Below are 16,303 nucleotides of genomic sequence, written 5' to 3'. Positions count from 1 at the left end.
CTGTACAATAAGGTTGATCCTTTAAGTGAGATTAACCGGTACCTTTCCAAAGAGGCATATCTCCAAACTTATTCTCATAAGTTACAACCTGTGAGAAAAGAAAAGTCTGGAAGATAGAAACCTCACAGAATATAGAACCACCTTAATTTGTAAGGCAGGCTAGAAGGCCAAAAGTAAAAAGAACAAGAGAGGCAAATGAGTCAACCAATAGTCAAGGCCAATGGTCTCAATCCAGAAAAGGGAGAGTAATGACATGTAATAACTGTGGAGAACCTAGACATAATGCTAGGGGATGTGCCAAGGTAATCTATCTCTTGAACAATAAATTTATGCTGCTATTTTATTCTGCCTTGTTCTAACATATAATTGTGTATGTTGATAATATCACTCTAAATAAAAACAACCAATGGGTGGCAAAACAAGGGGAAAGCAGAAAAGAAAACAAAGAACTTTAGTTGATGAACCTGATGATGAACAACCTATATCCTCAACTGCTGTAGATATCCCAACTGAAGATGACTTTTATTTATCAGCACCCCAGCCAAGTCAAAACAGTCAATCCAGCAACTCTGTGTTTATGCCAACTCCTTCAGTTCAAAGGCAGCTTCCAACTAGCAATGATCCAGATTTTGAGATCCCTAACTTTGAACCTGAGCCTGACATAGCTATAAGACCAAAGAGTATCTCATAAGCAAGGAAAAGACTCCAGTTGAGGGAGCAAAGTATACCAACTGTAACTAGGCAAGTTGGATATGTTGGAAATCAGTTGAACAAACAAAGGTTGAAAAAGTTGCAAGCAAGAAAGGGTAGTGGTAAGGAGCAGAAGTGATGGAAATTTTCTTCTAATGAACTTTTATGATGTAAATTTTTGGAAGTGTTGTAATTACTGCCATGACAGTAAACTTTATATTTTGGTTGTGGTTCTTTAGTCGTGACTGTTGGATGCCATGTTATAACTAGGTGTTGACATATTTTTGGGGTTATAATATGGTATCCAGTTGTCTTATTAAATGCACTTTATGAATGTTGATAGTTGGTTAATGTTCAGTTAATTATTGTCCATTTTGTTCCCTTTTCAATTTCAGTTTTCCAGTAATCCATTTTTACGACTGGAATGCAAGTTTTTCAGTTTCAATTGCTGCTGTCTTTTGTGTCAAATGAATTGGATTGGAAGTAATTAAATGACTTAGTTATTCAACATGCCATTTAGAATAATCAAATATGCAGAACATATGCTAGTAAGGCAAAGTAATAAATACTACTACACCAACATCATCATACAATAAGGGAAAACACTGACCAAGAAATACTACTACAACATCATCATCAAATCTTCAGAACATGGCTGAAAAGCAACAAATTCTACTATAGCATCAAATACTACTACAACATGGCTTAATTGACCTAAAAGTAAGCTACACATATATAACTCAAAATCAGCAACCTTGACTTTGCAAAAAAGTCACTTTATCATCGAGGCTTCAAACAAACCAAGAAACAGTCCCTAAGAAATCATAAGCAACATCCTTGTCTTTGCAAGTTTATCTTCCAACTTGATGACTTTATTCACTTCATATTGGTGTATAGCCTTCATGGCAATTACTTCTTCCTTCAATTTGTCCCTTTGCATCTTAATCTCATCCATCGACGATGTTACATCTTTAATATTAGTCCAATAACCATCTTCCCATTCCCAAAACCCACATGAACTAGGCTATCAAATATAATTCAAAAAGAAAGTTTAGCTAATCATTACAAAACTCTAAACTTGTAGATTTTATAATTACAGTAAAGTTATAAAAAAAATAGAAAACTGAAATTAAACAACCTTAGGTCTCCGAAATTTGTAGAATTTTCTTCCAGGGTTATATATAGTAGACGAAGTGAAGTGGTTGGATATAATGCCACATCGACACCTAATCTATGATGAACAGCTACCTTGTGACATTTATCAACCAAAGCTAAAACGAGAATGAAGAAAAGAGAAATTTTGGGTAGATTTAGTTCGAGCCCTAAGTTCTTAGCAATGATGTGTCTTTTGGGGAGAAAAAGAAGACGTTGCATACGGGTCAAAATTTTGGGAGTGAAATTAGGTCAATCTAATTTGGGAGAAGAAGAAACCGTTGGGTTTTGGGGCTTTCAACTTAATAGAAAGCTGACTTGGAAAAAATAGAGGGAGTCAATTGCCACATCGATGATCCGTTAGGGTTAGGGGTAATTACATCAACTTTGTTAACGGTAGGGTGGGGATTGAACGTAAAGTGAAATGGGGGACGAACGTGCATTAATTCCAATAGTACAGGGGCAATAATGGCCTTTTTCCCTACAATATATATATTCACATATCAAATAACCGACTCATCTCTACTATGCTTAACAATCTAACCACTTTACTAACAAATTATTCTTCTAGAAGAGTACTATAATTACATGATGTACAACTATGTACTTCAACACTCCCCCTAAAGTTGTGAATGAAAAATAGTTTTCATTTCCAACTTGGATAAAAGGACCATGTGCTGCTGATGTCCCAATGCCTTTGTTAGAATGTCTGCAGGTTGACATTGAGTGGTAACATAAGCTGTTCTGATAATACCTTGCTGAAATGTTTACCTAATAAAATGGCAATCTATCTCTATGTGCTTTGTTCTTTCATGATACATGGGATTGGCTGCAATTTGTAGTGCAGCCTTGTTATCACAGTGTAGGTCCATAGGTGACATTATATTTACTTGTAGCTCTTTCAACAGTCCCTTCAACCAGACTAGTTCAGCTATTGTGCTTGCCATGCTCCTGTACTATGCTTCTGTAGAGCTTCTTGAGATGGTGTTCTGCTTCTTTGCCTTCCAAGAGATGAGTGAACCTCCCAATCTTATATAATACTCTATCACTGACTTCCTTGACATAGGGCATGGGGCCCAATCTGAGTCACAAAATGCATGTATTTGCTCTTTACTTTTACTGGACATAAGGAATCCTAAACCTAGCTGCTTCTTAACATATCTCACAACATGTAATGCTGCTTCATAGTGTGACCTTTTTGGTGCATGCATGAATTGGCTAAGGCACTGGACTGCATATGAGATGTCTAGTTTGGTAATTGTAAGGTATAGTATCTTCCCTACAAGTCTCTGATAACTCCCCCTGTCTACTAATGCCTCATCATGGTTGTCTGTGTTAGTGCACTTATCAAACCTCACACTTGTGAGTTTCAGATTTTGTTCCATAGGTGTGTCTTTTGGTTTTGAACTTGCTAAGCCTGTTTCTAAAATCATCTCAAGTGCATACTTCCTTTGTGACATAAGTATCCCTTCCTTTGTTCTAGAAAACTCAATTCCTAGGAAGTATCTTAGTTCTCCTAGGTCCTTTAGTTTGAAATTCTATTGAAGTGAAGCTTTAGCCTGGTTGATTTCCTCTAAATCATTTCCTGTTACCAAGATGTCATCCACATATACAAGCACTAGAACAAATTTATTGTCGACATGTCTAGTGAATAGAGAATAGTCATGTTTGCTTTGTTGAAAACTAGCAGTTGTGAGGGCTTGTGTGAGCTTAAAGTTCTATTGTCTTGAAGCTTGCTTCAGCCCATAAAGGGATTTGAGTAGTCTGCACACTTTGGACTCCCCCCGACTACCAATTCCTTGGGGTAGTGTCATGTAGACCTCCTCATCAAGATCCTCATTAAGGAATGCATTGTGCACATCTATTTGGAAGATAGGACAATGCTTCAGTGCAACAATAGCTATAACAGCCCTAACAATGGTAAGTTTGGCTACATGGGAGAAGGTATCATGAAAGTCTAGGCCCTCTTGCTGTGTGTACCCCTTAGCAACTAGTCTAGCCTTAAACCACTCCACTGAACCATCAATATTGTACTTAATCTTATATACCTACTTGCAACCAATTGGAACTTTCCCAGTAGGTAGATCTACAACCTCCCAAGTATGATTATCCTCTAGAGCCTTAATCTCATGTTTCATTACTTGAACCCATCTATCATCCTTGGATACTTGAGAGAAAGTGGAAGGTTCAGTATCAGTAGAAAAAGAGGCAATAAAGGATTGATAGTGTGGGTGCAAATAAGTATGGAAAACACAATGATGGATAGGATATGTGATATAATTAAAGGTAGACGGTAATGGAGGATGGACATAGTCTGTCAACTAAATAGATGGCTTGGATGTTCTGCCTGACCTTCTAAGAAGAGCAACATTACATGGAGGAATAGGTGAAGGAGTGGGAACTGAATTGGATGTATCAGCAGGAACTGCTGGAGACTGTAGGGTAGAGAGATCAGCAGATTGATCAGGTGACGATTGTATAGTAGGCTGAGGTGGTGAATGAGCAGGTGAAGTTGTATCAGGGAAGTCTATGGATGGTGAGTAGTTTAAATCTGGAGTTGCAAGAAATTTACTTTTAGGAAATTTGAAGGGAAAGATGTGTTCATGGAATATTACATCTCTACTTGGAAAAAACTTACTAGCTTCAATATCATATAGCCTATAGCCTTTTTGCGTAGATGAATACCCCATGAAGATTGCAGGAATAGATTTAGGAGTAAACTTGTCATTAAAATTAGGCTTTGTGGCATAGCAAAGGCATCCAAGAGTTCTCATATGGTCAATCTTGGGTGGCTGACCATGAAATAATTCATAGGGTGAATGACCCTTTAAGGTTGGACTGGGCAATCTATTTATGATGGATGTTGCTGTCAGAATACAATCCCCCCAGAATCTTAATGGTATGTGGGCTTGAAATCTTAATGCTCTTCCTATTTCAAGGATGTGTCTGTATTTTCTTTCTACCACCCCATTTTTTTGAGGAGTGTGAACACAAATTCTTTGGTGGACTATGCCTTTGGATCTTAATAGGTCAGAACATAGAGAATTGAAAAACTCATGTCCATTATCAGATCCAAAGACTTTAACAGAAGTAGAAAATTGATTGTGTACTAATTGAAGGAAATCAAGTAAGACAACATAGACATCACTTTTCAGTCTCAAGAGAAATGTTCAGGTCATCCTGGAGTAGTCATCAACAAGAGTAAGGAAGTATTTAAAACCATTATAAGTAAACACTCTATATGGACCCTAAATATCCATATGTACAAGACTAAATGGGGAATTTGATCTGGTTACACTAGTAGGAAATCGTAGTCTAACTTGTTTAGCTAATGGACATATAGAACAAGTATTAGGTGTTGATTTGGACACAAGATCCTTTATTGATGGTATTTTCTGCAATACTGCAACTGGAACATGACCAAGCCTTTGATGCCACAAGTCATCAGAATGATGTTGGACTGAAGAAGCTATATGGGTTGATGGAATAGAAGTAGATAGAGTAGCAGCATGTGTGAATAGATTGAGGATGTATAGGCCACCCCTGAGTCTACCAATACCCTTCACCATGCCACTGAAGAGATCCTGAAACCGGAAAAAATCAAGATAGAAATTAACTGAGCATTGTAATTCTCTTGTATATTTAGAAATAGAGAGAATGTTGTACTTAAAGTCAGGTACTTATAGCACATTTTGTATAGCTTGTGTAGGGAGAATGGAACAGGATCCAGTGTGAGTGATCTTAGTGTTGTTTCCATTTGGTAATTGCACATAGTTAGGTTGATGATTTGGTACATTCTTAGGATTTAATAGTAGGTTCAAGGATGAATCCATGTGATTTGAAGCACCAGAGTCAATAATCCAATAACCTTGAAAAGTATTAGATATACCTGTCATGTTTGCTGTTTCAGTTGGTTCATGTTCCTTGCTTAGCAACTTCAGAATATGTTGGTATTGTTCAGCAGTGAACACTGGCACAATTGGTGTAGCCATTTTCTTCAGATTTTCAAAATGCATTTCCCCTTTGTCATTCATACTTACGTTGTGAGCTGTATGCATTTGATTCTGGTTCTCAAAACCACCTCTTCTTCTGTTATCGAACCTAGAATTGGATAGATATCCAACTAGTTTGTAGCAATTCTCTCTCTTGTGACCCTTCATATGGCAATAGTCACAGTAGAGATTATTGTTACGCTTAGGCCTGCTGTTAGTTGCATTTGTTGCAGCTAAGGCACTACTGGTACCTTCCACAGGTCCACTTCCCAAAATACCACTCTGTAACATCGAAGTCCCACTCATTCTCTGACTATTTTCCTGTATGAGCATAGAATATGCTTGATCAAGTGCCGGAGTGGGGTTCATCATCAAAATCTGACTCCTTTGAGGTGCATATGTGTCATTTAGTCCCATCAAAAATTTCATTAGCTTCTGTTGGCGCAGGAATTCAACAAACAACCTAGATCTCGCACAATCATAACCATGATAGGGTATAATTGACTCAAATTCAGCCCACAAATCATTCAATTTCGAGTAATATATCGATATAATAGAGATTCCCTGCGTTAGACTACTTATTTTTGTGTTCATATGATAGATTTTTATTGCATTTACCTTATCAAAATGTTCTTTGAAGGCTTCCCATACCTTTTGTGTATTTGATAAATATACAATTCCTTTCCTCAGCTCTTGCGCTACAGAGCTCATTATCCATGGCTGGACGATGGCATTGCATCTCTCCCACTGATGAAATCGAAAACTATCTGCTATGTAGGTCTTTCTAGCACACGATCCATCTATAAATCTGATTTTATTCTTCACGAGCAGAGACATCTTCATCAATCGACTCTACTCTTAGTAGTTCTCCGTTCCAATAAGCATTGTGACACCAGCACCACACTTGGTGTATCTGACAGATGCACATAGAGTGGATCGTTACAATCAAGTTGTTGAGAGATTACATGTGAGGTTCCAGTAGTGTTCTGAGATGTATCGACTGGCATTTTTTGTTTTAATGAAGGATTTGGTACGGAATTTAGCAGAGGCGAGAATTAACTGAGAAGTTAGGGAAAATTGAATCTGAGAAGAGGAGAAATCAGATCTGAGCTTCTACGCGACTGTCGATATCGATCATTGTGAGCCTAGCTCTAATACCATGTTAAATTGAACATATCGGCATCCATTGACGCCATTGAAGCTCGTATGTTGAGAGATTAGAGGAGAGAAGATAAGAGAAAAAAGAGCAGTGTTTTGGAAAATTTCTATTCTATTTCTTCTCTCTAAAACTGTACAGTACTTATACACTATATATATATATATATCCACATATCAAGTAACCGACTCATCTCTACTATGCTTAACAATCTAACCACTTTACTAACAAATTATTCTTCTAGAAGAGTACTACTATAATTACATGATGTACAACTATGTACTTCAACACGATAGTTAGTTGTTGCATCAAGCAATGTAAAGTTGGACAATAGCTAGTTTCTTGAGTAAACTAGTTGATACCCAAATCATGGTGGATACTTTAATGATAATTTCATATAATTATTTCGTAATTAACAAAAACATTTAAATTATATCTGTTAAAAATGTTAGAGGTATTCATACGTTCAATGTAATTTGACATGTTTTCCACAACATTTATAGATTATTGATGTCGTGCGATAATTTCATATATTTTGTCATTATTTACCCTACCTGCTTGTTGTTTAAATGCTAATTTGTGTGACAATTGCGCTTAATAGAGCTTATTTCAAGTGTAGGAGTGCTTGGACATGAATTGGAGAAAAGTTGCACGAAATGGTACCTCAGAGTTACAAAATGGAACAATAAAAGAAAACATGCAAGGAAATGAAAAGTCATGCATATAGACAATGCAAGACATTTCCCAGGGCACTGCCATTGGTGCCCCAGACAGTGCCTCGCGCAGAAATAATTGTGCCCCAGACAGTGCCTCGGCCGACAATGCCATCCGAGCAAATTTTAATTCCTCACTAGTTTTGGACATGTAGATTTCGGTCCCTACCCTATAAATACCTTCTAAAGTTATTTTTTGAAGGGTTAGACATTATTAGAGAGGCAAAAGACTACAGAACACTCTAGAGCACGAATCACATGAGTTTTTCTCTCCGTTCTTCTTTAATTTGTAGTTTAATATTGTTGAATATTACTATGATTGTTTATACAATTATGAGTAGCTAAAATCGTTAATCTAGGGTTTGATGGAACCTTTTGGAGGATGAATTCTTGTTATGTTTTAATATAATTTTGTCTTTGAATATCCCTACTTGTTCAACTACGTGTTTATTGTTGTTGATTGAATGACTATCAATTGACTGTTCCTATTTATTATATATTTCTTGAGAAGACAAGTGAGACTTGCTCAGTTGGTAAAGCACCTCCACCCATGACCGTTAGGTCCTGGGTTCGAGTCACGCTTGAGGGGAAGTGTGGAAACACTATAGATCCTCCTAATTTTGGGAAGGATAAAAAGGAATATATATATATATATATATATATATATATATATATATATTGCTTGAGAAGGAGTGCATATTTAGTTTGTTGTCGAACAACGTCACTCCCAAGGTATATGAGAGATCAATCTGGTGGGTTTAAAAGTGGGATTAGAGATAACGAAGCTATGACGTGATCATAGTGAGCGATGAAAAAGTGCAAGCTAGCGTAATTCAAGAGAATATGACTAGTACATTATTGTAGTTTCTCGAGAGAGAATTATGATAAGTCGAGTGCTCAAGATCAGTTGAAAAAACTTAGGCAAAATTGTAGGAGATGTAGCGGGAAGGATTCCGATAGTTGGGAAAATCATAACTCTAGACTTTTCCAATCTTTTCTCCAACCCTTAGTTTCCCTAGTTGTTAATTTACAACTTTAATTTGTTAGTTAATTATTTAGACATAACAATCTTAGTATTTGTAACTTTGTAATTGTTCGAGCTTGTCTTTTTAGTGATATTGAAACCTTAGTTCTCTGTGGGATTTGACTCTGGACTTTTAGACCGAATTATATTTGCAGCGACCGCTTATCCTTTTTAGGACTAGAGTTGGGTGTGATCAAATTTTGACGCCGTTGCCGGGGAACTAATGGTGTAGCTGTAGATGTACATATTGATAAGTTTCAAGTTTGAACTTTTATTTTATTTTATTTTTGATTTGAGACACATGGCATCTTGGAACTATGAGATTTTTGATGTTGGTAATTCTACTTTTGATCCTCCTTATGCATATTATGGATGAAACTACCTATGGCAAAATTATCAAAATATTCATGAGATCGAATTATGTGCCCCAACTCAATCTTATATGTGGATTGTGTGGTGGTCAAGATGGTCACTTTCATGGTTGTGCTTATATTTCTTATCCTCCCCCAACCCTTTACTATGATGGTTCTACTTTTTCTTGTGAAATTAATAGGAACAAAGAACCTAGGGACGATGACCTAAAAGAGATCAAGGATATGCTAAGGTGCCTTATGGAAAAAAATAATAAGAAACAACTGCACATATAAAGGCAAGATGCTACTATTCGCAACATGGAGGCACACATGAGTCAATTGGTTGAAGCATTTAATGCTCAACAAGCCAATATTGGGGATAATGGCCAAGAAGAGCATGAAATAAATACTGAAATTGTGGTGCTAATGAAGGAGGTCAGAGAAGAACACGAACAATCTATCCAACTAGAATTTGAGGATGCCGATGTTGAATATGGAATACTAGAGTCAGCAAAGGACATTGAAGATACAAATTTAGTTGACTCTAGTGTGATTGGTGTTGAGGAGGTAGAAAAGTTTGAAGTTCAGGTATTTGAGCATGTCGGACCTCATTTCAAACACTTTTCTACATTATGTTCAGATGGTGAAATGAGAATTGATCTTTATGAGCATAAAAAAGAGTCAAGGGAAGAGGTAGATAAGTTTTATATTTTGAAATTTTCAAGGCCGTCTAGGCAAGGTGACACCCCTAGATCGAGAGCCAAAAGGTTCACGGGAGTTTACTTAATTTTTGGCTCACAAGAATTTGTACCGCCTCATGAGCATAATCATAAGCTTGAATTAAAACTTGGGGTTCAATTCATAAGTTCGAGGTGGAGGCAGTCACATCATACTCATCATACCGATCCGCAAGACTCTACTAGATACTTGCTCATGACTTGTAGAACCTATGAACCTAGAGTTCTGATACCAACCTGTCACGACCCAAAATACGATCAGTCGTGATGGCACCTTACCCGACCCGTTAGGTAAGCCAATTAACTACAATCCAATTTAATTAGGTTTATCGAGGAAAATAAATGATAAAATAACTGAACCTTTCTACTTTTCCCAAGGACTGGTAGTACAAATCATTAGCTTCTAAGTTTTAAAATTTGCAAAGCTGATATGAAATAAAATGCATCATATGTTTGGAATATACATGAACATATTAGTGATTCTAAAGTTACCAAGAATAAGAGGCAGCTCTGACCGGATTAGGAAAACATCTTCAATGCCAGTTCCCGCCATACACCGCAACATCAAAATAAAAAATCTGCACACAAGGTACAGAAATGTAGTATGAGTACGACCGACCCTATGTACACAGTAAGTATTTTGTCTAACCTCGTTGAAGTAGTGACGAGGATTTTTAGTAAGAAGATACTCACTGTTATAACCTGTGCAACATACTAACAATAGAAACAATTATAGAACATAACAAACAAGGGTATAATGAAACAACTATGTGAGGCAGCAAATGATTACTAGGAGAGACAATAGAAAATTCATAACTTTCATGATGTGAAAAATATATTCAAGATACCACATCAAATGACACGGTAACACCTTCGTGCATTTATCTCATTAAATTCATAACTTTCCTAGTATGAGGAATATATTCAAGATATCACATCGAATAGTACGGTAATACCTTCGTGCACTTGTCTCATTCTCACCCAATATATATATGTAGATCAAATTAATTGGCACGGTAACTCCCATTGTGCATTTATCTCTTTCTCACCGAGCATACATATAACAGTACCAACTAGGTGGGAGAAATACCAATAATAATAAAAGAAATAAAGTGGGAGGCACACAAGAAGCAACAACAACTACAAATCACATAGAAAATAAAGGTGCACAATAACAACTCAAGATAAAAGCATGAATATATACACAACGAAAAGATATCACAATATAATGTATGTCTTGTCGCGCCCCGTTTTTCTTGTGAAAGCGGGTTTCTACGTCGTGATAACTCTTTGTTTTTGAGTGGGAGATAGAGTGCTAAAAGAAAAGTCGCCACCTAACGATTTTTAAGGTGAGTTAGGGCACCTATTTTGCAGATAAATCTGTTTGACTAGTCAGTGTCACCAAAGATCGATTAAGGGCTCAAATTACCTCAAAGAGAATGTGTTAGGTACTCTTCGAGGTCCACAACTGCGGGTCCCGACCGAACTTAAAATTATGTGGATTAGGCTAAGTGATCAAATAGGCAAAAAGAATATAAAGGTCAAAGAATTTTATTACAAAAATCTTAATAAGACAATAGAGATACAACTATTCCAATTCTAATAGCAAACATAGAAAGGAAAAGGGGGGGGGGGGGCTAAGTTTTTTAGCCTAAAGGATCACCCCGTTTAACATAAATAATATTTCGCTACTCCCTTGGGGTAGGGAGTTACTCATATTATTCAGCGGGTACAAACTATTATCTTCTGCTACCCGATTACTATGTTAGAGTTGTTTACCTAAAAACGCTCTAATTCAATTCTAAGTTGAGCCCTTTGCGTGCATTACCAGTCCCATACCTATGGTCCAGGATGTTTTGGACCTCTATTTATGTAGTCCTAGACTTTACCTAGACTGTTCAAAATATTTAAAAGCTAAGCGACATAAAAAAAACACGTAGGGCTTCATATAAGGGCAGTTAAGGGGCTCACATTAGCCTCCACACTTAAGCAGCAAATGCACGCAGAACAAGTTCTTATATCAGGCATTTAGACAGTCTCAGGACTGAGACAGAATTAGAGATCATTAAGCCCTACAAATATGATTTCTAGATGACCATGGATTCAAACAGGCTGGCAGTTTATGGCGCCGCTTATAGACATGATTCCTAAATAATTACGGTTATCGCACGATGATTATTAAAGAAATAAATTATTAAACCTATTGACATTATTTCTAAGTGATTTTTGCAGTAGAGGACAATGAATAGATTGGAAAATATTTAGAATTGCTCGTGCTTTCTAACAGTAACATGGTGAAACGATAAACAACGTTTGAAGTGTTTAGTATTAAAACGAGTGGTGATATCCTATAGGCAGAATTTCTAAAGATTGGCGATTGGAACTAATTTCCTATATTTTTTCCCTATAGACATGTTTTCTAGGTGAGCATCATAATAGCAATGACAATTAACTAATTAACAAATCCTATAGGCATGATTTCTAACGTATTTGAAGCGGTTATGGAAATTGAAGGAGTGCTTACTTCCTATAGGTACGCTGTCCAGAAACACGTAGTAGTAGACATAAAAGTAGGTGAAGCATTTAAACTCATGTTTAATGGTAGACGAGTAGTATGTGTGTGTGTGATTATCCTAAGGACATGATTTCTAACAATGCACATAGTGATTGAATAACATATATAGCAAGTAAATCACTGAGTCCTATAGGCATATTGTCTACCCTTTTGTACACAAATATTAAGAATCTACCCATTCCCTTTTTACTAACACCCCAACTATTTTTACAAAGGTATTACAGACCCAATAATGAATTACAAGGAATTGTACAAACAATAACAGTAGATCTATAACAGGCCCAAAAGAAATACCCAGCATTGCCTGGGCCTCCAACAAAACTCATTTACCAAATTAGCACACCTCGATTAACAGGGACTACATCCACCAGCAAACCAAAGATCAAAGAGAAAACCCAAACCAAAACAAGACAGCCATAGATTGACTACATGACCAAACATCGAGTTACCCAGAAATCGTTTTAAACAACTTATATGCTCAACAGATAGAATGAAGAAAGAATTGGGTGTCTGGAATAACTCAGGTTTCAGAAGTAAAGAGAATGTCCAAAACAATCCTAAGTCCTAGTGTGTCGGAGTTAACAAGGGTCTCAAATGGACCCCGAGCAGTGCCCACACTAGGGAGGCCAGTAGTAAGAGCCTTGGCAGCCTTGGATTTCATCCGACTAAGAATGAGAGGTTCAGAATAGCATAGGTAACATATGATAGAGAGTGGACAATGGTTGAGTGACAGAAGTTGAGGAAATGCACTTATAGATTAAAGTAGACATAACAAAGATGAGTATACAAAGCAGCTAATCAAACATGTCACAAGACTTAGAAACAAGTTCAGCAGGATTTCAACACTTAGTAAAATAACAGATAAACAACCACATATTGAAAGAGTTAGGGGAGAAATAAGTTTGCGAGATTGACCGAGTGTAACGTTAATAGAGTTGTGCATAAAAGTAACCCAAAGACACATTAAGCCATAGATTTCAGAAGTGAGAGCACATGCAAATCAGAGACACATAAAAATGAAATTGTAAAAGGTTAAGCGACTTACCAGTTAAATGGACAACAATAAAGAACAAAAGATCCACAAGAACCCAGACTCTCAATGCGTCAAAGTTCCAAAGAGATTTAAAAGAACCCCGGGTAATGCACGCACCAAGAGAAAGTTCGAACAATAGAATCTTAGTGGCCTTGGCTTTCAGCCCGCCAAGAACAAAGTACAGAACAAGAGAATGAGGGAATCACAGAACATAGTTCCAATTTTAGTGAAAGTATATCGATTCAGGTCTCGTCCTAAAGGGGAATGGGGATGGGTTTATATAGTAGCAAAATTGGACAAATAAACAAGGAAACAATGTAAATAAAACATAAAATAAGAAAATAATAACATGCATAATCAATTAAAAAATCAGATTAGGGAAAAATTAGGTAGACCCTAATTGGCAGAAATCAGAAATTGGCTGGAGATCTTGGCTAATCGGACCCATATAGCATGGCCATGATGCACATGGATGAGATAACGTCCAGATTCAAGCGATTAAAGTTGAACGACCAGATTCTGAGAGATAGTACTTGCCATGTTTAGGCAAGTACTAAGTGATACCATGGTCTTGCAGATAATACTGAAATAATACATAAAGGCAAGAAAATCATGGATGGAATCCACGATTAAGAGGGATTCGGAGAAGAACGAGAGGGCGGCTAGGGTTTTTATGGGGGAGGGGGGAGTGTTTGAGGGCGGCTCCTGAAGAGAGAATTGGGATTAGGGTTTGGGTGAGGGGATATAAGGAAAGTGAGGGGAAATGTTGTGAGCCGTTGATCAATTTTGATCAACGGGTGGGATTAAAATAGGTTGGGTTTGGTTTTTTGACTGGGTTGGGGAATTGGGTCGTTTGGGCTGATGAGGTTGTTGGGCCAGGGGCTTATTTGGACCTTAATGGTCCGGAATTATTCCTAATTTTGGGCTAGGTTTAAAAAATAAAATATAAAATGCCCTTTATGAAAATTAATATTTTAAAACAATAGTAGAAGATTATGAAAATGTAAGATACTACTTCGACCTTGAATAAAATGACGAATGCAATAAAATTGTAAAATATAGGCTATTATTGCAAGATTGTGCAAATAGTTTAAAAATACTAATGTAATTATATAAAACGAAGAAAAAATATTTGAAACATTTATTATGGGTGCAAATAATAATTTTAGGTAATTAAGTCATCACAAAATAATTTGAAGGAGTAATTAATAGATATTCAAGTAACTTAAATGTATGAAAAATCAATTTTGAAGCTCTAAAATTATGGAAAATTATAAAAAATGCTTGTAAATTAAAAAAACAATGCAAATAATGATATTTTGAAAGTATATATCCTATTTGGGAAAATATGAGGGCAAAATTGGGTATCAACAGCTGTCCCTATTTATCCGGGAATGATGAAAGAGTTGTCGGGTAAAAATAATGATGACCAATTTTGGCCGAATTGAGTGAGGAATGATGTGATTTGAGAAAATGGAGGCGAAACCTGGTTTGTGAGTTGCCTACATATCCCTGGTGTTACAGGAATTAGGCCGTGTGTAGTTCTGAATCCAACGGTGAACGAAACCGATGGAATTTTTATAGGAATGGTCGTATGTTTCGGAAAGGGTTCTTTTGGGTAGGACAATGTCTGGTGAATTTATGCGGAGTCATCAATGTGAATCTGAAACATTATGAATGCATCATAGAGCGAATATCTGAACGGTCATAGAATAAAAGGCGGGTAATTGACGGTGGTTGGTTACGTTAAAACAATTGCAGGATGTGAACGATATAAATGGAAATCGGAGCAAAGATTGCTCCCATTTGAAGAACGGTTACTTCCTGATTACTTGAAAAACTTAAAACACGATGCATGCAAGTATATATGGATTATTACGAGAATTTAAACATGATGCAAATTCCCATTAGACCATGAAAGTTGTCTTTGGACGTTGAGGATGATGTCCTTAGACTATGACGTCCTGGGCCATGAATCGTGTGATTAGGGATTCATAGATCATGAAATGATGTCCTCGATCCATGAGGATGGTGCCTCAGGACTATGACGCCTTTGAATAATGGTGTGCACTTTTTAGAGATCCTTAGGCCATGAAATGGTGTCTTCCGGCTATGAGGATGATGCCTTCGGACTATGACGCCTTGGATAAAATGACGATGTTTCAGCCCATGCAAAGATATGATATTTGGTCATATGCAAAGATAAGACAAGACAAGGCTTAGTCTTGTGTAAAATGAGGGCATTGTTTAGCCCTAGGTGAGCAGAGGATAATTATAGGTCTTAGATGGCGTAGTGGAGATAGTATTTAATCTTATGCAAGGAAAAGGAAATGCTTAGCCTTATGCCAAAAGGGAAGACAATGCTTAGTCTTGTGCAGGGAAAGACAGTGCTTAGCCTTATGGAATTAGGGAGGGAATGCTTAGCCTCATGCAATTAGGGAGGCAATGATTAGCCTCATGCAAAGAGGAGACAATGCTTAGTCTCATGCAGGGAAAAGGCAGTGCTTAGCCTTATGCAATTAGGGAGAAAATGCTTAGCCTCATGCAAAGAGGAGACAATGCTTAGTCTCATGCAAGGAAAGGTAGTGCTTAGACTTATGTAATTAGGGAGGCAATGCTTAGCCTCATGCAAAATGGAGACAATGCTTAGTCTCATACAGGGAAAGGCAGTACTTAGCCTTATGCAATTAGGGAGGCAATGCTTAGCCTCATGCAAAGAGGAGACAATGCTTAGTCTCGTGCAGGGAAAGGCAGTTCTTAGCCTTATGCAATTAGGGAGGCAATGCTTAGCCTCATGCAAATAGGGGAGACACGGTCGATGTCAAATATAATAACCCAAATAGGTTGGGGTCGAATCCCACAGGGAATAGGTGTGAAA

The 16,303-nt window shown here is 37.1% G+C and overlaps 2 protein-coding genes across 2 annotated transcripts; both read right to left on the bottom strand.

The window, feature by feature from the left end:
* Positions 1-2,798: 2,798 nt before the first annotated feature.
* LOC138909296 (uncharacterized mitochondrial protein AtMg00810-like) lies at positions 2,799-3,302 on the bottom strand. Its single transcript, XM_070200480.1, has one exon. It carries the CDS (start codon positions 3,300-3,302, stop codon positions 2,799-2,801), a length of 504 nt encoding a protein of 167 aa, XP_070056581.1.
* Positions 3,303-5,064: 1,762 nt separating this feature from the next.
* LOC104113929 (uncharacterized) lies at positions 5,065-7,093 on the bottom strand. Its single transcript, XM_009624249.4, has 2 exons — positions 5,732-7,093; positions 5,065-5,426 (listed from the first exon to the last, which is right to left on the bottom strand). The coding sequence occupies exons 1-2, from the start codon at positions 6,675-6,677 to the stop codon at positions 5,392-5,394; spliced, it is 981 nt and encodes a 326-aa protein (XP_009622544.2). The 5' UTR covers positions 6,678-7,093; the 3' UTR covers positions 5,065-5,391.
* Between the last annotated feature and the right edge of the window lie 9,210 nt (positions 7,094-16,303).

The sequence above is a fragment of the Nicotiana tomentosiformis genome, chromosome 4 (genome assembly GCF_000390325.3).
Source record: "Nicotiana tomentosiformis chromosome 4, ASM39032v3, whole genome shotgun sequence".
Classification (NCBI taxonomy): domain Eukaryota; kingdom Viridiplantae; phylum Streptophyta; class Magnoliopsida; order Solanales; family Solanaceae; genus Nicotiana; species Nicotiana tomentosiformis.
The sequence above is the reverse complement of the archived record's forward strand: the minus strand, read 5'-3'. Positions and strand labels throughout refer to the sequence as shown.